This window comes from Colius striatus, chromosome 12 (genome assembly GCF_028858725.1).
Source record: "Colius striatus isolate bColStr4 chromosome 12, bColStr4.1.hap1, whole genome shotgun sequence".
Lineage (NCBI taxonomy): Eukaryota > Metazoa > Chordata > Aves > Coliiformes > Coliidae > Colius > Colius striatus.
In genome coordinates, this window is record NC_084770.1 from 5,978,024 (window position 1) to 5,997,968 (window position 19,945).

General features: G+C 63.4%; 3 protein-coding genes across 3 annotated transcripts; all 3 read right to left on the reverse strand.

The window, feature by feature from the left end:
- Positions 1 to 1,688: 1,688 nt before the first annotated feature.
- CHRNG (cholinergic receptor nicotinic gamma subunit) lies at positions 1,689 to 6,473 on the reverse strand. Its single transcript, XM_062005833.1, has 12 exons — positions 6,431 to 6,473; positions 5,927 to 6,066; positions 5,769 to 5,813; positions 5,466 to 5,575; positions 5,214 to 5,369; positions 4,953 to 5,050; positions 3,984 to 4,187; positions 3,582 to 3,696; positions 3,199 to 3,313; positions 2,165 to 2,369; positions 1,931 to 2,064; positions 1,689 to 1,856 (listed from the first exon to the last, which is right to left on the reverse strand). Exons 1-12 carry the CDS (start codon positions 6,471 to 6,473, stop codon positions 1,689 to 1,691), a joined length of 1,533 nt encoding a protein of 510 aa, XP_061861817.1.
- Positions 6,474 to 7,500: 1,027 nt separating this feature from the next.
- On the reverse strand, positions 7,501 to 11,738 carry CHRND (cholinergic receptor nicotinic delta subunit). The gene is made up of 12 exons (XM_062005872.1): positions 11,687 to 11,738; positions 10,913 to 11,058; positions 10,727 to 10,771; positions 10,519 to 10,628; positions 10,260 to 10,415; positions 9,917 to 10,032; positions 9,470 to 9,670; positions 8,603 to 8,714; positions 8,385 to 8,499; positions 7,977 to 8,178; positions 7,769 to 7,887; positions 7,501 to 7,683 (listed from the first exon to the last, which is right to left on the reverse strand). Exons 1-12 carry the CDS (start codon positions 11,736 to 11,738, stop codon positions 7,501 to 7,503), a joined length of 1,557 nt encoding a protein of 518 aa, XP_061861856.1.
- Positions 11,739 to 12,734: 996 nt separating this feature from the next.
- Positions 12,735 to 19,356, reverse strand: PRSS56 (serine protease 56). The gene is made up of 17 exons (XM_062006021.1): positions 19,200 to 19,356; positions 18,242 to 18,403; positions 17,438 to 17,635; positions 16,862 to 16,909; positions 16,351 to 16,540; positions 16,151 to 16,259; positions 15,912 to 16,071; positions 15,620 to 15,762; positions 15,311 to 15,470; positions 15,009 to 15,197; positions 14,740 to 14,901; positions 14,534 to 14,597; positions 14,124 to 14,286; positions 13,623 to 13,770; positions 13,403 to 13,483; positions 13,017 to 13,123; positions 12,735 to 12,908 (listed from the first exon to the last, which is right to left on the reverse strand). The coding sequence occupies exons 1-17, from the start codon at positions 19,354 to 19,356 to the stop codon at positions 12,735 to 12,737; spliced, it is 2,415 nt and encodes an 804-aa protein (XP_061862005.1).
- Positions 19,357 to 19,945: the final 589 nt, after the last annotated feature.

Below are 19,945 nucleotides of genomic sequence, written 5' to 3' on the forward strand. Positions count from 1 at the left end.
TGAGGTGAGGGAGCCCTGGCACAGGCTGCCCAGGGAGGGTGTGGAGACTCCTGTGGAGGTTTCCAAACCCACCTGGACATGTTCCTGTGTCACCTGATTGAGGAGAAGCTACTTCAGCTGGGGATTGGACTGGATGAGCTCTAGATGTCCCACCATTCTGTGCTCCTGTGATTCTATGACATGCCTGGTGCTGTGGTTTGGGCAGCACATGGTTCTTGCAGGGCTGGGGATACTTGGCCAGGACAGCCTGTCCCTTCAGCTGCTGTGGGGTTGGGGGGAGGATGTAGCCATGGGGTGACTGTGGGCACAGGAATGCTGTGCAGTGCTGTCACTCACCACCAAGAAGGCTGTGGCCAGGAGGAATATGGTCCACTAGGACCTTGCTGTCTCATGCAGATGGTGACCACAGAGTTCACCCCATGGGAGGTGACCCAAACAGGGTGCTGGGTGCTTGGCGAGCTCCTCTGAGCATCTGTGTTGGTGGGCACCATCCCTGCCTGCTCTGAGGTGCCAGCCCTGAGCACTGGATCCACTTGGTCTCAATGCTGTGGGTTGTCACACACTTCCCAAGGCACATCCCAGGGCCAGGGCAGGGAAAGCTGCCTTGCAGAGGGCACAGGCAGGCTGGCACAGCTGAGGGCAGCTCCAGCTCCCGGCCAGGCTGCAGGTGTCAAGGGGGGATGTCTCAGCTGCTGGGTGTTTGCCTGCCTGGGTGCCCACAGCAGCAGCAGCTGGTGGCAGGGCAGTGAGGCTGATGGAGGCACAGCACGGGAGCGGCGCTGCCGAGGAGCTGCTGCTGCTGCCGCCTGACCCCTGCACCTCCCCCACCAGCAGCCACAAAGCCGTGGGGCCAGAGGTCAGTGAGGGGCACGGAGGGACGCGAGGCTGGGGGGATGGGGCTGTGCCTGACATGATCCCACGGGGCAGGGAGGGCTGGTGGGAAGGGGAGTAGTGTAATGATGCTGGTGGCAGAGTGGGTGCCAAGGGACAGCCATCCCTGGGGGGATTTGAGTGCCTGGTGGCCCAGGGCCTTCCCACCCCAAGGGTGCTTGCCAGGGAGCAGGGATAGCAATTCAGCTGCCCTCAAGAGCCATGGCTGGGGCATAAATGGAGGGAGGAGTTACCTGCCCTTAATCCCATCCGTGGCTGCATTGCTGCCTTGGTATGGGGGCTGTATGTGTGACTCCTGCCCCGCTGCCACCATTGCTATGGCAAGGGATGCCAGGGGCCCCGTTTGCCCTGGGCTTGAAGCTGTGAATTTGCAGCAGGCTACTATGGCTCTTGCTGCCAGCACTGGTGCATGGCCCATCAGCTGCATGACTCTGCTCTAGTTCCCTGTTGTCTTATCTCTCAGCACCCTTGTCAGGTGTGGGGACAGGCCTGTGTGGCTCAGAGGTCTGTGACCAGCCTGCCCAGGTGGCACATCCAGCCTGTCCGAGCTGGGTGACCCCATCAGTGGACATGCAGCAATGATGCCATGGAGGCTTGTGAGGCTGATGAAGGCTTTACTTCCACATCCAGCACAGCGTGGCCATCCCTTGCTCCCCCTTCTCCACTACCCCTGCTGCAGGAGTGGCAGAGCCCCACCACCCCCAGTGCCGTGCCTAGCACCAGGCCCTGCCATGCCCATGAGGGTCTCAGCCAGGCAGGCTGCTCTGGGGGCAGCCAGGCCCCGGGGCTACTGGGCATCACTGTGGCAGATACAGCTTGGGGTCCCCAGGGAAGGGCAGGGCGGGCGCCTGGTTGAAGTACGCTATGAGGAAGATGCCGACGGTGCCGCACACGAAGAGGGAGGCCATGATGATGAAGCAGACACGGTCGATCACCCGTCCCACCAGCATCCACTCTTCGCTCTCCTGTTGGTGGCACAGGGAGGGAGGTGAGGGCTGCCCCCTCAGGCAGATCCCTCTGGCCCCCGGCTGCGACTCACGCTGCTGAAGTCGTTCTGCTCCCGCGTGGCGTTGGCGATGTGGTTGCAGGCATCCACGCAGGCACGGATCTCGGGCCCTGCCTCCTCCAGGCTCTGGCAGAAGTCCTGGGCGCTGCCACTCTCCAGCCCACGTCCTACGGGCAGCAGAGCCAGCACGGCGGGCACCGGTGAGCACTTGCCCATCTGGCACATCACCCAGCCTCGTGAGGAAGTGCCGACCCCAGGGACACTCACCAATCTTCTCCAGCACGGTTTTCATCAGCCCATCCCTCTCTTTCTGCTTCTCGAAGAGCAGCTCTGTCCGGGCTTTCCAGAGCATGTACTCGTCGGCTTTCACCATGAGCCCCAGGGAGCTGCGTCTGCGGGCGGCTCGCGGCGGCCCCGACACCTCCTCGGGCATGTGCATGCCCAGGTAGCGGGGCAGGAGGTGCAGGAACACCTGCACACAGCCGTCACCCGTGGATACCTGACCCAGCCCCCGGGGGTGCCACCGGGCCGTGGCCTGGAGCACCCCTGCAGGATGCCCTCAGGCCCCACGCACGCCAGCTGTACTGGAACCTGCTGCTCCTCAGTGCTGCGAGGGGCATGGAGGGGGTTGGTGGCACGGTGTGGCCCCTTGGGGACAGCTGGGGGTCTGTGTCTGTCCCAGAACTCGTGCCCAGGTGGAGGCATGCCAGCCATCCAACTCGGTGAGGGACACGGCCTCGGTCCCCAAATCATAGGATCACAGAACAGTGAGAGGTTGGACTTCGATCAGGTCACACAGGAACGTGTCCAGGTGGGTTTGGAAATGTCCAGAGAAGGAGCCTCCACACCCTCCCTGGGCAGCCTGGGCCAGGGCTCCCTCACCTCAACACCAAACAAGTTTCTCCTTGTGTTTAAGTGGAACTTCTTGTGCTCCAGCTTATGCCCATCACCCCTTGTCCTGTCACTGAGCACTGCAGAAAAAGTGTCACCCCATCCTCCTGACACCCACCCTTTAGGTACTTTAATGAGCTCCCCCCTTCGTCTCCTCCAGATTAAACAGCCCCAGATCCCTCAGCCTTTCCTCATAAGGCAGATGTTCCAGTCCCCTGATCATCTTGGTGGCCCTGCACTGGATTCTCTCCAGCAGTTCCCTGTCCCTCTTGAGCTGAGGAGCCCAGAACTGGACACAGGACTCCAGATGAGACCCTGCCAGGGCAGAGTAGAGGGGGAGCAGAACCTCCCTCACACTGCTGGCCACAAGTACCGTGCCCCATGTGTAAGGGGTACATGAGGGTGGGTACCTGGCGCACTCGCTGGGGCATGGAGTGAGTGTTGGGTGTTCTCAGAGAGACGTTGAGGACGATGACAGCATTCACCACGATCACCACTGTCACCACCATGAGGAAGGTCAGGTACCTGAAGAGAGGGTATGGGACACCATGAGGGTCTTCTGGGTCACACATAATGGGCACCTAAGGTGTTTCTCAGTGCCCTCCTGGACTGGAAACTGGGGAGCAGCAGTGGCACACGGACACCGGGTAGCCTCCTGCCAGCCAGACTTGGTCTGGGGGTTATTTCGGTGCTGGGGTCCTGTCCCTGGGTACTTGGCTGCTGCACAGCACCCGGAGCCCACTGGCACAATGTGACAGCAGGACTCACACCCCCATCCCCACGCATCGCTTACTTCCCAATGAGAGGCACAGCCTGGGAGGTCTCGGGCACCTTCTGGGCAATGAGGAAGAGGAAGACGATCTGTGCCAGGAGGACGTTGATGGACACGGTGCATTTCTGCCCACCCGCTGCCAAGGAGGGAGAGACGGCAGAGATTGGCGTGAGGCGGTGCTGTAAGTATCACCCTCCCTTGCCAAAAAGGCTTCCACATCAAAGCAGAACTAGCCAAGTCCTGCCATGAGGCTTTAACCATGGGCTACCTGGAAGTTCACATCCATCCCCCAATATCTCAGGAGTGGGTGAGTAGATGGCACTGACGGTCCCCAAGCACAGAGGGGACAATAAGCCCTTCCTCTCCTGCTGCTGCCTGCCTTGCAGTCCCCGTGGGCACGGCACCAGGACCCCCAGCACGTACCTTTGGCGGGCAGGAAGTAAACCAGCACGGCCATGGCGGAGATGAGGACGCAGGGCACGATGATGTTGATGATGTAGAAGAGCGGCTTGCGCTGGATGATGAGGTAGAAGACGACTTGTTGGTACTGGGTGTCATCTGGGGTGAAATGCTCCGAGTTGATGATCTTCCGGGCAGGGCGGTGCTTGATGGCCCATTCGCCGTTCTCTGCCGTGTGATGGTGTCGCGTGAGTGCCGCTGCCCCGCCGGGGACACCGGGGCTGCCAACCCCCCCGACCTGGGGCTGTGGCAAGGGCAGGGCTGGTGCCCATGGGACACCCAGGCTGGGCACGGTGTGGGGAAAGGTGCCAGAGCAGCAGGGGAGGGAGAAGAGCACTGTGGAGCGTGCCAGGGTGCCTGGGCAAAATACCCCACAAACCCATGGGAGGGGTAGCCAGGCACATCTCAAGCCCCTCGGGGTCTCTGGGGGTTGTGCCCCATGCCCTGCCCCCCCGGGTGCCGTGGGGACAGCTGAGCGTGGCACTGGGTGCTGCTGGATGCCACTGGGCTGTTTTCCCCTCGCTGCCTGCCCGAGCGATAGATTTTTTTCCCAGTCAAGATCGCAGCTCGGGCCGGTAATGAAAAAATAAATCTCGCTGCCCGAAAAGCATTTTGTTCCTTCAATATGCAATTAAAATGTGATGGAAAACGTCACCGTTTGGCCGTGACAGCTATGTTCTCAGCATCAATCAAGCTCCCAGGAGCGGTGCTCTCCGGGAGCGGCTGCCAGGCACTGAGAGCCCCGAGCCTGGGGGGGTTAGAAAAACAAATCTCTCCCACGCTCCCACTAATAACTTCAGTGCCCATGGAGTGGTGGGAGCTGCTCACGGCCCCCTCCCGCCCCACTGTGGGCAGCCACTGGCGTAGCACCAGGCCTGTTGGTGCCCGCCGTGGGGGGATGCTCTTGTGCCATGGGCGCGGCTGCGGTGTCACCTGTGAAAGCCTCGGGGTCGATGAAGATCCACTCCACGGTCTGGCCTTCCTCCACCGTCAGCAGCAGGTTGATTTCGTTGGCGCTGTATGTCTGGGACCTGGGGCGGGACAAAGGGGTGGCACGTGCAGCATGGGCAAAGGGTGCCAGTGTGGCACCAGGTGAGGTGACCCTTTGCCCGAGAGCTCATTGCTCCGGGGCAGAGGCGGACATCCCGTGCTGATCCCTGCTGTGGTGCCCACCCACGCCCTGGCACTGCTCACTGGAAGACCATGGTGCAGTTCTGCCAGTCGAATGGGAAATAGGTGACGTGGATGACGCAGACGCTGCGGTAGATAGCGGGGGGCAGCCAGTAGATGCTGCCATCAGGGGACACCAGCACGTTGGCGTAGAGGGTGATCTCGAACGTCCCATCGATGCTGGGGGGGAAAGGACGGGCTCAGCCCCAAACTGAGCCCGGTGGGCAGCTGACACCCCTTGTGCCAGGGATGTGTTCTCATTGCCTCGTCACCTACTTGTTCTCCAGGACAATGTCGGGCAGCCAGACCATGGTGGAGGGCACCCGCAGCAGTTGGATGTTGTCGTATTTCTCGGGGTCCCACCGCAGGCGATAATCAGACCATTGCTGGCAGAAGGAGAGCAAAGAGGTATGTCACGGTGCTCCCTGAGGCTGGGGAGCTTGTGAGCAGCCTGTCCCATGCTTCTCCCAAGATGGGCTCAGGGAGGGGCATCCACGAAAGGGGGTGCAGGTTGCAGTGCCAGTCCACTACAGGGTGCACCCTGAGATACAAACATGGCCTGAAGGTGAGGAGTCTCACCATCTCGATCCAGACGTTGGTGGTGAGGGTCTCCTCCCGCTCATTCTGACAAGGAAGGAAAGGAGGAGGATGGCCTTAGTGCCTTACCTGCTTCTGCCTGCTGCCCCACACCTGGGTGGTGGGATCACTGTGAGGACCAGGATGGGAGTGTCTCTCACCAGGGAGATGAGGTTGGTGAGGGTGAGCTTGAGGGTGACATCGATGACCTGGTCCCCGTTCAGGGCCGGGCGCAGGTTACGGTTGTAGTTGGTCATGAGGTCCTGGAGCAGCTTCTCCTCCTGGTTCCTGCATCCCACACCTGGGGAAGGGCATGTGCCATGAGGGCACCCCTGGAGTGGGGACAGCAGGGACACCGGTGCCCCTGGGACCTGCTGGTATGAGGGGTGGGAGGCATGGGGCATGCCTGGGGAGGGGATGCCCATCAGTGTGTCACCATAGGTGTACACATGTGTTCCAGCATGCAAGGGAGGGGTATGGATCCTCCCACACACCTCTCCCCACCCCCCAACCCTCTCACCACCAGGCAAGACGCTGGGATGTGAGGCCACCGGCGTGGGGCCGCCCAGGCGGGATGGCACACGGCACTGTACACCCGTGGGTGACAAAGGTGGGGCCTGAGTGGGTGTTCCCCCAGACCTGCCCCTGGGGCGAGTCCCCCTTACCTGCCAGGGTGCAGAGGGCGAGGAGGAGGCCGTGGCAGCGCATGGTGGGGCCGTGGGCACAGGGGCCGGGGCTCGGCGCTGGTATTCTGGGCCCGGCGGCTGCGGGGAAGGGACAGCTGTCCCCTGTCACCGTCAGCTGCTCCCAACAGCCACGGGGCTGGGAGGGTCGGGTGACCACCCACAGCCCCCCTCCCTGCCAGCGGGGTGACACCAGTTTGCTGAGAAGCTCCTCTGGTATTTTGTGCTGGGACAGGGGTTGGAATTGGGTCTGGGGGCAGAATGAGCATCGGGCCTCAGTTTCCCCACAGAGGGATCACAGAGGGATGCCTCCCCCTGCAGCCGAAACCCAGGCACCCATGGGTTGTGGCAAAGGGGTGCCCCCCTGCAAGCACCCCCAGCAGCGCCCTGTCCCCACTTTGGCAGTGGCTCCCCCAGGGGTGTAGGGTGAGGAAGGGGCAGGCAAGTCCCACCACATCAGCCTGGAGAGTGATGTCCACCTTGGATGTCCCAGTGTGAGGGAGGCTGGGTTGGGGGGGTGGGAGCGGTGACATTCCTGGATCAGTGGAGAGGATGTGACAGCTGTCCTGGGCCATTGCTGGTGGGGGGATGTCAGCTGAGCCCCCTGAAACCGGAGCCCTGGAATCCTGGTGCTGAGAGGGAAAGCAGCCAGCCCTCTGGGCCCCCAGCCAGGCACTGTGGGATGAGGTGTCCTGGGGGGCACATTCGTGGTTGGGGATGGGGGAGTGACGTGGGCACCAATGTCGTCTTTCCCACTGCAGTGCCTCTGCAGGGGATGGCGCCATGCTGGGGAGATCCATCCCCTTTGCCAGCCCAGAGGGAGTAGCAGGGCTGGGACCACCACATCCCCTTCCAGCCACAGCTGAGGATCGCTGTGCTCAGGACACCCAACAGCACCCATTCCTTGGTTGGGCATCACCCTCCCCAGCACACACACAGGGTGGGAGACACTGAGAGCAGCCACCAGCTTGTGGTGAGACACACTCAGCTTTATTTTCCCCATCCAAGGCAGGTGAGCAGGGAGCTGCCACAGGAGACACTCCCCCTCCCCTCTAGATGAAGCGCTTGTTCTCCTCCCGGTAGTCATAGGGGTCTCCGGCGAAGGGCAGCGGTGGAGGGTGGTTGTAGATGCCCATGAGGAAGATCCAGAGGGTTCCCACCACCAGCGTGGGGGTGATGAGAAAGAGGCAGAGACGGTCCAGGGTCCGGGCTACGCGGTTCCAGTTGTCCTTCTCCTGGAGAGAGGAACGGGGCTCAGGCAGTGGGTGGCACAGTGGGCACAGAGAGCCCCTGTACCCCCGCCATGCCCATGGCCCCCACCTCGTTGTAGCTGTTCTTCTCTTGCATGTGCTTGACGATGAAGTTGGTGCTGTCAACCACAGGTTTTATGTGCTCGTAGAGCTGCTCCTCGCCCGCGTCCAAACTCGACGGCGCCAAACCTGGGTGTGAGGGGAGGGCAGAGATGGGCTCCCAAGGGCTGTCCCCCCGAGCCCCCGGCCCAGCAGCCCTCCCAGTGCCCGTGGCTCACGGGCAGGGGTGACGCGGCTGGCCAGCCCGTGCCGCTCTGACTGCTTCTCGAACATGAGCTCGCTGCGGGACTTGACACTGAAGTACTCCTCGGCCTTGGCGATGTACCCTGCCGAGCTGCAGCGCCGCACGCACGCCGTGCCCGCCGCGCTCTCGGCCGGCTGCGACATGCCCAGCAGGCGAGGCAGGCTCTCCAGGAACACCTGCGGCACGGGACGGGCTGTGGGAGCTCTGGGCCACCTCCCTGGTGCAATGCAACCTCGGACCCAACCTCTGCCCCCCAACCTGGGTGTGCAGCCCCTTGGAGAGGCACAGGCGGGACACCGCGGTGCGATGCCGGGACTGTGCCGTGCCGTGCCCTCCGTGGGCACCCATCGGTTGACCCTCCCCGGCCCAGCACCCCTCTCACCTCTTTGACCCAGTCAGACATGATGTGAGTGCTGGGGGTGCGGAAATGGAAGTTGAGGACCACGACACAGATCACCACCACGGCTGTCACCAGCAGCATGATAAAAAGCAGATACCTGGTGGGGGCAGAGGCCTGGAGCTGGCACTGCCACAGGGGCTGGGCAGAGGCAGAGCTGCCCCATGATGACCCCACTGCACCCAGCAGTGCCCAGGACTCACTTGCCGATGAGGGGGATGGCGTGGGAGGTGGCGGGCAGGCGCTGGGAGATGAGCAGGAGGAAGACGGACTGGGCCAGGAGCACTGAGATCACCAGGGTCATCTTCTCACCACCTGGAGAGCAGGTGAGCTCAGGGCAAACTCTGCTCCAGCTCCCCTTCCCAGAGCTCTTAGTGCTGGGGCTGCCCTTCCAGTGTCCCACCATACAGTGCCCCATAGGGGGTTTCTATTTTGGGGCTACTCCAGAGTCCCATGTAGGGTATCTTAGGTAGGGTATCACATTGTAGGGTGTCAAAGGCTGCATGGCACGGAGCTGTTTAGCCTAGAAAAGAGAAGACTGAGTGGGGAGCCTCATCAATACTGATAAGGGTGGGTGGGTGTCAGGAGGATGGGACGACACTTTTTCTGCAGTGCCCAGTGACAGGACAAGGGGTAATGGACATGAGCTGGAACACAAAAAGTTCCACTTAAACACAAGGAGAAACTTGTTTGGTGCTGAGGTGAGGGAGCCCTGGCCCAGGCTGCCCAGGGAGGGTATGAAGGCTCCTTCTCTGGACATTTCCAAACCCACCTGGACACGTTCCTGGGTGACCTGATCGAGGGGAACCTGCTTTAGCAGGGGGTTGGGCTGGATGATCTCTAGAGGTCCCTTCCAACCCCCACCACTCTGTGATTCTATGATCCTGTTCCCAGATGTGTCACTGCCAGGATGCCTGGCTGGGATGATGGGGTCCTTCATGGAGATGTTCCAGTACCAGGCTGTCTTTGGGGTGTCCCCGTGTCTCAGGACTTCAGGTAAGTGTGGGACATTGAAGGTGCCCCTTGGGATGACCACTGTGCCCGGCGTGAGTGCTGCAGGGCTCACTCACTGTCAGCGGGCAGGTAGAAGACAAGGATGGCCATGAAGGCGATGAGGATGCAGGGTGTGACGATGTTGATGACATAGAAGAGTGGCTTGCGCTTGATGATGAGGTAGAAGGTGATGTCCTGGTGCTCACAGCTCTCGGCCGGGTTCTCAGGGTAGATATTCTTGCGGGCTGGGCGGTGGATGATTTCCCACTCCCCATTCTCTGCCAAGGCACACAGGACAGCTTGGCATGGCAGGAGGGACTCCCACTGTGCCCATCCTTGCCAGCCCCACCAGCACTGATGTCTCCGGCCTGGGTCTGGGTAGCTCCAAGCCTGATGGGGTGGGTTCCAGAGCCAAAGCCCTGGGTGCTGTCTCGGATGTCTCCATGTCAGGCTGCCCCAGTGCCCCCAAGCCCCATACAGAGTGTCCCACTGCCACGGGACACTGCAGAGACCACAAGTGTTACCTGTGAAGCCTTCAGGGTCGATGATGATCCACTCCACTGGGTAATCCTTGCCTGAGCTTGGATCATTCTCTGTCTTCAAGTGCATGCTGATCTCCACGGCACTGTATGCCAGAGAGCTGGCCCACGGCCGGGGGCACAGGCAGTGAGGGATCAAACCTGCTGCTTCATACCCACCACCCACCCACCCACCCTGGCCTCCAGCACGAGGAACTGGGGCCACCCAGCCGCCTGCAAACCCCCACCTCGCTGTGCCCCAACAGCAAGGGATGATGCTGGCAGCAGCGGGCAGCGCAGGGTGCCGGGATGCCCGTCCTGCTGCCCGCCCCTGCCCTGCCCCAGCCACCTGAATTTGAGCGTGCAGTTCTGCCAGTCAAAGGGGAAGAAGTCGACGTTGATGGGACAGGCGCTGCGGAAGATGGCCGGGGGCAGCCAGTAGACGTAGCCCGTGTCGTAGATGAGGACGTTGCAGTAGTAGGCGATCTCAAAGAGCCCGTCATTGCTGGCAGGAGGGAGCAGAGATACTGAGTGGTGGGGGTTAGGGGCAGGGAGAGCCTTGGGCACAGCTCGAGGGGGTCAGGGGGGGAAACTGAGGCATGGCTCACTTGTTCTCCAGGACTATCTCAGGCAGCCACACCATGTCTGGTGGCAGGCGGAGCACCTCGACACCCCCAAACTCAGACTTGTTCCACTGCAGGCGGTAATCAGTCCAGCCCTGGGGGGGGATATCCCCACGTCACCCCTTCCCTTTGCAGGACCACCCCCTTGCCCATGCCTCAGGCACACCATCACTCTGTGTCTGTCCCTACTCACATGCTCAAGCCAGACATTGGTGGTGAGTGTCTCGTCCACCTCTTTCTGTAACAAGGGTGGGGCAGTGAGATGCCAGGGCCATGCACAGCAACCATTCCCCCCAGCCCAGGACCCCCAGCCCTCACCAGCCAGGGACTGGGGCAGCTGCCTCAGCGCCCACTGTGGGCACTGCTTGCTGGGGCTCACCAGTGAGATGAGGTTGGAGAGGGTGAGGGCCAGGTAGACATCCACAACCTCGTCAGTGGAGACGACGGGACGCAGCTCCTTGTTGTAACCCCTCTCCTCAAAGAGGTGATGGATGAGCCGCTCCTCCTGGTTCACACAGAGCCCGCCTGGGGATGTGGGGTCAGGCAAACTGAGGGGGCTGGGGGGTGTTACTGAGCCCAGTGCCACCCTGCAGGGACGCTCAGTGAGGGCAGGGTACTGTAAGGATGGAGGACACAGGAGCAAGCCAGGGCACTGCATGTGTGTGTTGCACAGGGACACGTGGGAATGATGGGGCACATGAGCACACATGAGCATGGGACAGGGATGGGGGCACGAACACAGGGACATTCAGACATAGCTGCAGCACACAGAGGGACAGACATGAGGTGCCTGGGTACAGCTGCCGTGGCACTGTGCACGTGGTATGCACACACAGGCACACATACGCACACGGAACCAGGCTGTGCAGGGATGCAGGGGCATGATGCACACAGACAGGCACACGTAGAGACACACAGACACAGTGACACTGCGCACAGATGGACACATACCCAGCCCAGGCAGGGACACGGCTCTGGCTGGCTCAGGGAGCACAGAGACGGGACTCTGCCAGGCAGTACCCAAAGTACAGCCCTGGGGACACATGCCTAGCTTGGACCCTGCCACCATCACCCCCACCAATCCCACTGGGGGCACCCAGAACTCCCCATCCAGAGGGCAACCCGCTGCCCAAGACCCCGGGTCCCTGCTCACCCGCCAGCACCAGCGCCCCGAGCAGGGCCAGCCGCCCCGGCAGCTCCCCCATGCAGTGCCCGCGGTGCCCAGCGCCGTGCCAGGCCCTGGCCGCCTCCACGCCTGGCCCGGCCGGCGGATGTCCGGCTGCCGCAGGAGCAGGAGATGGATGGTGCCAGGTGCTGAGGGGGAAGGGTGGCAGCACCGGATCCCCCCTCCCGTCCCTCTCTTCCGGCACCCCCCGTGCTGGGAGAAGGGGAGACGGGCAGGCACAGCTGGCCTTGCTGGCCCCACAGCATCAGCCCATCACTCTGCCTCGGGGCACCTCAGCACAGACAGGCACTGGGAGGAGCGAGGAGCAACCCTTTCCCCACTGCTCAGCAGCCACAGCGATGCTGCTTGGGGCTGGTAGGGTGCCCACAAACAGAAGCAGGGGATTGATGCCCAGTTGTGGCACCCACAGCTCCCATCGCTGGTCCAGGGCACACTCAGCCTCTGCCCTGGCAAGAGGCTTCCCGTGCATCCCTGATGGGGTGGCACCAGGAGTGGGCACCAGTGCTGTGCTACAGGTGCTGTGGTGGGCATGAGAGGTGCCTGAATCCCAGCGAGGGGCGGCTGGGAAATCTGTGCCAGGGGTAGGAGCTGGAGCTGGGGGCATCACTTTGGGGAAGGGGATACAATGGGATGTCATAGCCCCCAGAGAAAGTCTCTCCAGCAGCACCCGCCTCGCTGGCACTGTGTGGTACAGCACTCACTTCACACTCACCAGCTACTAGAAAATAGAGCCCTTTATTGAAAAATAAACCTTTCTCTGTACAAATAAATAACAGCCCAACTGCCTCAAGGGAAAATGGGGGCAGGGGAGCTTGCCAAAGTGGGGGGTCCCGGGGGAGAGGAGGGCTATGACCCTTGGTTGAGATGCTCCAGGTGCCCCCTGGGGAGGTCAAGCAGTGCTGGTGGGAGGAGGGAAACTGAGGGAGCTGTGTTTGAAGGACACGAGAGACCCCAGCCCCAGCGCCCCAGCCCCAGCGCCCCAGCCCCTTGCTGGCACAGGGCATGGTGGGCACAGTCAGTTTTTGAGCGCCTCGAGCGCCAGAGCCACCAGGCCAGGCATGCTGCGGGCCAGCGAGTCACTCTCCAGCCCCACCAGGCCGGTGAAGGCCGTGGGGCGGCCGCCCACCGTGGCCCTCACCTGTGCCCGGTACAGCCCCTTGGGGTTCTTGGAGCCTAAGTCCACCAGGATCTGTGGGGTGATGAGCATGGTGTGAGTTACAGGGAGCCAGGGGCACAGCGGGACGGTGATGAGCTGGGGTTGGCACTGCCAGGATGGGGGGCTAGATGAGGCACTCACCTCCTGGAAGGTCATGGCCAGGTCCTGCTCAGGCACCCGCAGCACCCAGGAGTAGAGCTCCCGCACCGCGCTCACCCGCAGCGCCGACTCGTTGAGGCCGGGGCAGGCTGCAGCCCCAGGGATGGGCAGGAGAGGGAGGGAGGGAGGGAGGGGGGATATCAGGGATGAATTGCGGGGGTACCACGCTGCCCACCCCAGGGAGAAACACCTGTGCTCATGGGTGGTGGGGCAGCAGGGGCAGAGGGTCACTGTGGAAGGGAGTATGGCCGAGGGCTGTCCCCACCAACATGGGGCAACCGGCCCTGGCACTGGGGTGTGAAGCTGAAGCTGGGCTTGCCACCATCGCCACGGTGGCATCCCGCTGGCTGGGAGCTGGGGTCACTTACCTCTGCCAGCACCTGCTTCCTCCTCCTCCAGCCCCGGCAGCTGCGTGGGCACCAGCTCGCGTCTCTCCCTCGGTGCGGACCCTGGCACCGAGAGAGGTGTGAAACCCCGGCGGGGACACAGCCGCTGGCACTGCCTGGGCACAGAGCCAGACGATGGACAGATGCCCTGCTGGCCCCTCAGCCTCAGCCCTCCCAGCCCCCCTTCAGCCTCCAGGCTCACGGCTCTGCACGGGGGTCTCTGCCAGCTCTCCGGGTGCCCATTGTGGCTCCGTGGCTTCCAGGAGGGTGCCGAGGTCCAGCTCTGCCCTCAGCTGGGCGAGGAAGGCTCGTCCCTGGCCCATCAGCTCCTCTACCGCCCCTTCGTCCTGCTGAAGGGATGAAGGGACGGGGTGAGCAGCGGGGGGGATCTGTGGGCATGGCCAAGTGCGTGGTGGCAGAGCACAGGGCAGAGCTGGGCTGCTGTCAGGAGATAGGGGGACATCCAATGTTTTTATGGCTGTATTGGGTCAGATCCTAATCTGTGAGGTCAGACCCATGGCTGGCACCGTACTGATTGAACTGGGAGCACTGGTTTCAGCTCGGGAGGGTGAGATGCTTGCTCTTTGGTGGCAGAGTGGGACATGCACAGGGAACAATGGGCCCAAGGGATGTCATGAAGGGGGACTGCTGGGCTTTGGTCCCCGGTGGCACTGTCACCCCCAGCCCATCCCTCCCCACATACCTGCAGGAAGAGCCACGTCTCCCCAGGGAGCTGCTCCCTGCCTGGGGTGGGAGCCGGGGGGCTGTCCCCTGCCATGGCCCTCAGCGCCTCAGCCCAGTCCTGCAGCCGTGGCCCCACAGCCCCGAAGAGCCCTGCAAAGGGGGGTGGGCCCCCGGCCCTCTGCCTGCAAGCACAGCGGGGCCAGTTCAGTCAGGTGCCCGGTGGCACCTGACCCCAAGTGCCCTCAGAGGGGCCTGGGGGTCCCTGGGCTCCCTGGGGCGAGCACGCCAACCACTCTCCAGGTCTGACCTGGTTGCAGGAAGAGCAGGACACCAAGGTTGTTCCCAAAAAACCATCTCAGCACTCACAGGCATTTTTGCCTGTCTCCCCAAAGCCTTTAGCCCTTTGTCCCGTGGCCCATTGTGCCTCACCTTGGTGGTGGTCTCCGAGGTCCCTCTGCCATGGGGCTGGGCTGGCCCTCTGCCACAGCCAGGCCTGTGGGGACAAGGGGACAAGAGGGACAACGGGTAGGGAAGCCCCGTGGGGGTGCCAGGGCAGCAGCTTGTGCCTCAGACACCAGCACAGGGGCACTGATGGGGCCCCGAGCAGGCACGGGGTGGCCCAGCCGGGAGGGTACCTGCGGCATCCCTGCGGACACGGGAGGGGAAGAGATGCCCGTAGATCTTGCCCAGGAGCTGGGGCAGAGTGTGGGTGAGGAAGGAGAAATCAAACTGGTTTCGGATGAAGTCCCCAGCACGGCGCAGGAGATCCACCAAGGTCTGGGCATAGGAGTGCAGCTCTGTGGGAGCAGCGGGAGAGCCATGGCCCCGGCACCACGCCAGACCCGTGCCACCAGAAGCACAGGACCTCCCCACGCCCTCACCCTGCCACCATGCCCCCGCTCACCACATCGCCTGGTCCTGGCACGGCAGGCGTCCTCAGCCAGGCGGGCACAGGCGGCGCGGCTCTGGGGGGCCCGGCAGGACCCGGCGTAGAAGGCACAGAGGCGGGCACGCTCAGGGGGCTGCTGCTCGGGGGGCAGCTGGGCCAGCGCCAGCAGGTCGAAGCAGCTCGGCTCCCGGCTGCCAGGGGTGGCTATGAGGGCACCAGCGCTGCAGTGAGGTGCTGAACCCCCTCCCCCGGTGCCCCGTGTCCCTGCAGCACCCTGGGCATCTCCGTCCCCGCCTGGCATGGCCGGTGGCACTCACGGTCCATCTGGAGGCTAAGCCAGTCTGCGAAGGCCGTGACCCGGGTGTAGACGCCCGGTTTGCCCCGCTCTCCGCAGCCGTCACCCCATGATGTGATCCCGTAGAGGATGAAGCGCTGCGAGGAGGGGTCCTGGCACGCCAGCGGGCCCCCCGAGTCGCCCTGGGAGAGGGGAGAACGCGGACATCAGTCCAAGGTAGGACCCCCTCTGTACTGCCAGGCTGTGCTGGGACCTGGCATGTGTCCAGTGCTCTGTGCCACAAGGGTATTTTTGAGCTGTGGGGCTGGCAGGCCCCAGCCCTGGGCATTACCTGGCAGGAGTCGATGCCCCCAGACAAGTACCCAGCACAGAACATGGCGTTGGTGAGCAGGTCCTTGCCCAAGGCACCCCGGCATGTCTCCTGGCTGAGCAGCGGTACCCGCGCCTCCATCACCACATCAGCTGCTGGCCCCTCTGCTGGGCAAGGCCCCGTTATGGGGTCTCCAGTGCCCAGATACCCTTTTGCATCCCCCTTCCTTGGCTCAGCGCACTGGCACTCAGTGATGGAGAGGGCACCAAGGGGGACTCCCGAAAGGCTCGGCGGGTGTTTGGGTGGCACTTACCCTCATAGAGGGAGCCCCAGCCTGCAATGTAGCAGGCAGTGCCGGGGCTGGGCTCCGTGGGGCCGCTGGGAAGGCAGACGGGGCTGACGGTTGGTGACAGGGCCAGCGGCACCGCCAGCTCCAGCAGTGCCAGGTCCCCGTGAAACGTCTTGGGGTTAAACTGGAAGCAGATGTGGGGTATCAGTGGAGAGTCCTGGGGCATGCACAGGGAGGTCAAAGGGGTGCCCGTCTCCACCGACCTTGGGGTACGGCAGGATGCGCCGGATGGGCACTGCCCACTTGCCCACAGCCGGCTTGCCCGGCTCATGGTCGCCCACCACCACTGTCCATGCCAACTCATTGCGGTTCCTGATGGGGCGGGAGACAGGTAGTTACACTGGTGACAAGAGTGCCACCCCATGCCCCCCTCTGCAGAGATGTCATCTCTACATTGCCGTACCCAGCAAAGCAGTGGGCAGCGGTGAGGACCCAGGAGTGCCCCACCAGCACCCCTCCGCACACCAGCTCTCCATGGAGCCGCACCGACACCAGCCAGGGCCAGGCCCCCCGCGGGGCCACGCTGCCACCCATGATGCGTCCTCGGGGGGCCGTGGCATTGGCTGCTGGACCCCCACGGCGCCCGCAGCTCCCTGTGCGACAAAGCAGGGTGAGAGAAAAGGGGTCCTGCGCTCCCACTCCCTCTCCTGAGTGGGCAGGGGGTGACCGGGCACAGCGATGGCGGGAGGAGGGGGTGGTGGGTGGCCCCCAGGGGGTCAGGCCACACCAGGCGCGCTGTCAAGCCTCATTGTGCTCACGGAGGCGAGCGGGCGGCGGGCCGGGGGCACCCCGCAGCCCGGCAGCTGCCGACGCTAACCTCTGCCCCCCGACACAGCAGGCAGCCAGGGGGGCTGGGGGCAACCGCTGGCGTTGGTGGGGGGGGCTGTGGGCACCATAGGGCTGTGCTGGCTCACCTGGCATCGTGGCCTCTGCTGGAACATCAGTGGCCGCAGCTGCCAGCCCTGCGGGGACAGGCTCTCATGGCACAAAGGACATCCCCCCTGATGTCACCACCATGTTCCTGCTGTCCCCAATTCCCCTCGTCTCCTCTCACTGTCCCCCAGATCCCCATCATCCCAAACAAGCGTCCCTGTCCCATTCCAGGTGTCCTTGTCACTCCCAGTGCCTTGGTGTCCCCAGTCCCTCCATCACCCCCTTGCCCTTTATCCCTCTCCCACCCCAGTTTCTCCATCACCCCTCAACACTCCATCCCCCCAACACCCCACACCTCCCAGTTTGCTCCATTGTTCCACATACCTCCATCCCCTAAGTTTCCACATCTCACCCCAGATCCCCCCATCCCACCAGAGATCTCCCATTGCCCTATCATTCCCCCACCTCCCTGCTCTCCCCACTCCGGCACTCCCTGTCACCCCCAATGCTCCATATCCCCCTAGGCAATCCCAGTTGTCCTTCGGGGGTGCCCCATTTGTTATTGTGGGGTCTCCCCTCCCTGGGAGGAGCCAGGGGCAATGCATGTGCCCACTCACGGCACTCCTGGAGCCGGCGGTGGCAGAGCCGGGCGCTGAGTGGGGCACAGGCACGCTGGTCCCCCTCGGGTGGGCACAGGCTGTGGTAGGGGGCACAGGCCTGGCTCAGCGCCCAGTTGCGCTGGGGCAGCTCGGGCAGCGCCTGGGCATCCATCAGGGTCTGGCAGTCAGGAGGCATGACAGGGGGCACGGCTGGTGCTGCAAGGACAGCAGAGCCGTGGGCATCCCCATGGCCTCCTGCCCACCTCTGCCTGGGCCACCCTGGGGCTCAGCTTTGGGGTGAGTATGAAGGGGGCACGATGGCGCTGCAGCTCTGGCATGTTTTGGCAGCCAGAGATATGGGATATGTTTTGAGGGGGGAATCTCTGGAAGGAGAGAAGGGATCGGGCGATGGTTTTTGGTTGAGCTCTGGGGATGTCTGGGTGGGAGCTTCAGAGGATGGGGAGCTACTTGGGTAGGGTCCCTGAGAGGTGTTTTGGTAGGGTCTCTGGCAGTTACTGATATGTTTTGAGGGTCTGAGTGCTGTTTTGGTAAAGCCTGCAGGGCACATACAGGCTGCGGGGGAGGGGTACGAGGGAGGGGTGTCATTTTGGTAGGGTTTCTAGGGGATGGGGTGGTGCCTTGGTAAGGACCCAAAGCAATATTTGGGTAGGGTCTCCAGGCATGGGCCTGTGCTTGGGTAGGGTCTCCTGGGCTTGGGCGGTATTTGGATAGGGACCCTGGGCTCCGTTTGGATGGGGACCTCGGGCACTGGATAGGGTGTGCTGGGGATGGGGCCACGGAGGTTGGGAGGCCACGACTCACGTTGGCAGCGGTGGGTGAGGTTGGCACAGGGCGGGAAGAGGCAGGGGGCACAGAGCCCGCAGGTGCCCCGCTGCCGCTGCTGCTCTGCCAATGCCCGCTCCAGCGCCAGTAGCGCACTCCTCAGCGCCGCCTCCAGCACCAGCGTCCCCCGGCTCGACAGCGCTGCCAGGCACATGCGAGGGCTCAGATCCCCACTGCCCCCACCGCTGACACCCACCGCGGCCACGGGGTGCCCTCAGCCTGCCCGGTGCCCATGCCCCAACATCTCCATGGTGGGAGTCGGGCTGGGCACACTCATCAGCATTGCCTAGGGTGACAGGCAATGGTGGGGTTGGCACTTGGGCACTTGGTGTGGGGAGGTTGTTTGCCAGGGCCTGGGAGTGCCTGTTGCATGTGGAAGCCCTGTGAACACACGTGTGCAAACGTGGGCAGGGAGCAGGGCATGAGCCTGGGCAGGTGTTTCCCTGTGTGCCCGTGCATCTCTGTGTGCATGCACACCTGCACCTCCTCCCCAGCTGCTCACTCATGTGACATGGTCCTTGTGTCTGTGTCTGTGTGTCCCTCTGTGTGCTCATGTCCGTGCAGCCCTTTGGATGCCCTGGATATGCATCCCTGTGTGTCCTCATAACTGTGCCCACCTGTAGCTGCATTCCTGCTGCCTGTGCCCTGGCAGAGGGTCCCCAGGGCACCTGGCATGGGTACTCAGGACAGGCAGGAGAGCTGGCAGCTGTGGGGCATGAACCACACCGCTCCCTGCAACTGCCTGGGTCCCTCTGGGCAGCACTTGCCTCCCAGTCCAGGCAGCACAGGCGTGCCCTGGTGCCTGGTGGGCATCGCATGGTGCCCGGGCATCTTCCCCATCTTCCACAAACTGAACCCAGGACTCCCAGCTCCTCCAGCCACCCCATCTGCAGCCAAACCTTCCCACAAGATGCCCCCAGCCCTGTACCCCACTGACCTTGTAGGACGCCAGCCGGCATGGGGTACAGCCCCTGGCCCAGGGCAGCCCCCTCCCCCGGCCAGAGCAGTGGCAGCAGCAGCAGCAGCAGCAGCACGGGGGGGACCGTGTGGACCCCGAGAAGTGCATCCCAAGTCCTCTTCCCTCCTCGCTCCATCTCCGAGTGGGCAAAGTGGGGCAGGAGGATGGAGCCCCTGAAATGCCCAAGGTGGGTGAGGAGGGATGGATATATACGGTGAGCCCTCCCGGGTGGTGGGAGGAGAGAGGGGCCGGGGGAGCACAAACAGGCGAGTTCATTAATGTCGCGCCAAGATGCCAGCTCGGGGCGGGGGGGCGCGGGAGGGGCGCAGCCGAGGCTTCAATGCCGCCTTTGTTCGACGGGGCCTCCGGGCGGGCAGCATCAGACGGGCGCTGTGCTGCGGCCCTGCCCGCTGCCCTTGATCATTTTCAGGCCAAGCCCCGTCCGAGCCACCCTCCCTCCTGCGGGCCCCGGGCGGCGGGGGCGGGGGGACGGGACAGCGGGCGGGTGGGAACGCACCGGCGGCTGCGGGCCCTGGGAGACCCGCCGGGGGCTTCAAAGGTGGGCAGCGGGCCGGGACATTGCAGGGGGGCGGGGGGGAGGCATGGTGGGGTGTCCCCCTCTGTGTGCCAGCCCAAGCGTGGCTGCCCGGGCTGCCCGGTGTAGGGGCATTGCATTCCCGTGCTGAGCACCCGTCGCCCCTGGGAACCCCTCACAGCATGAGTGT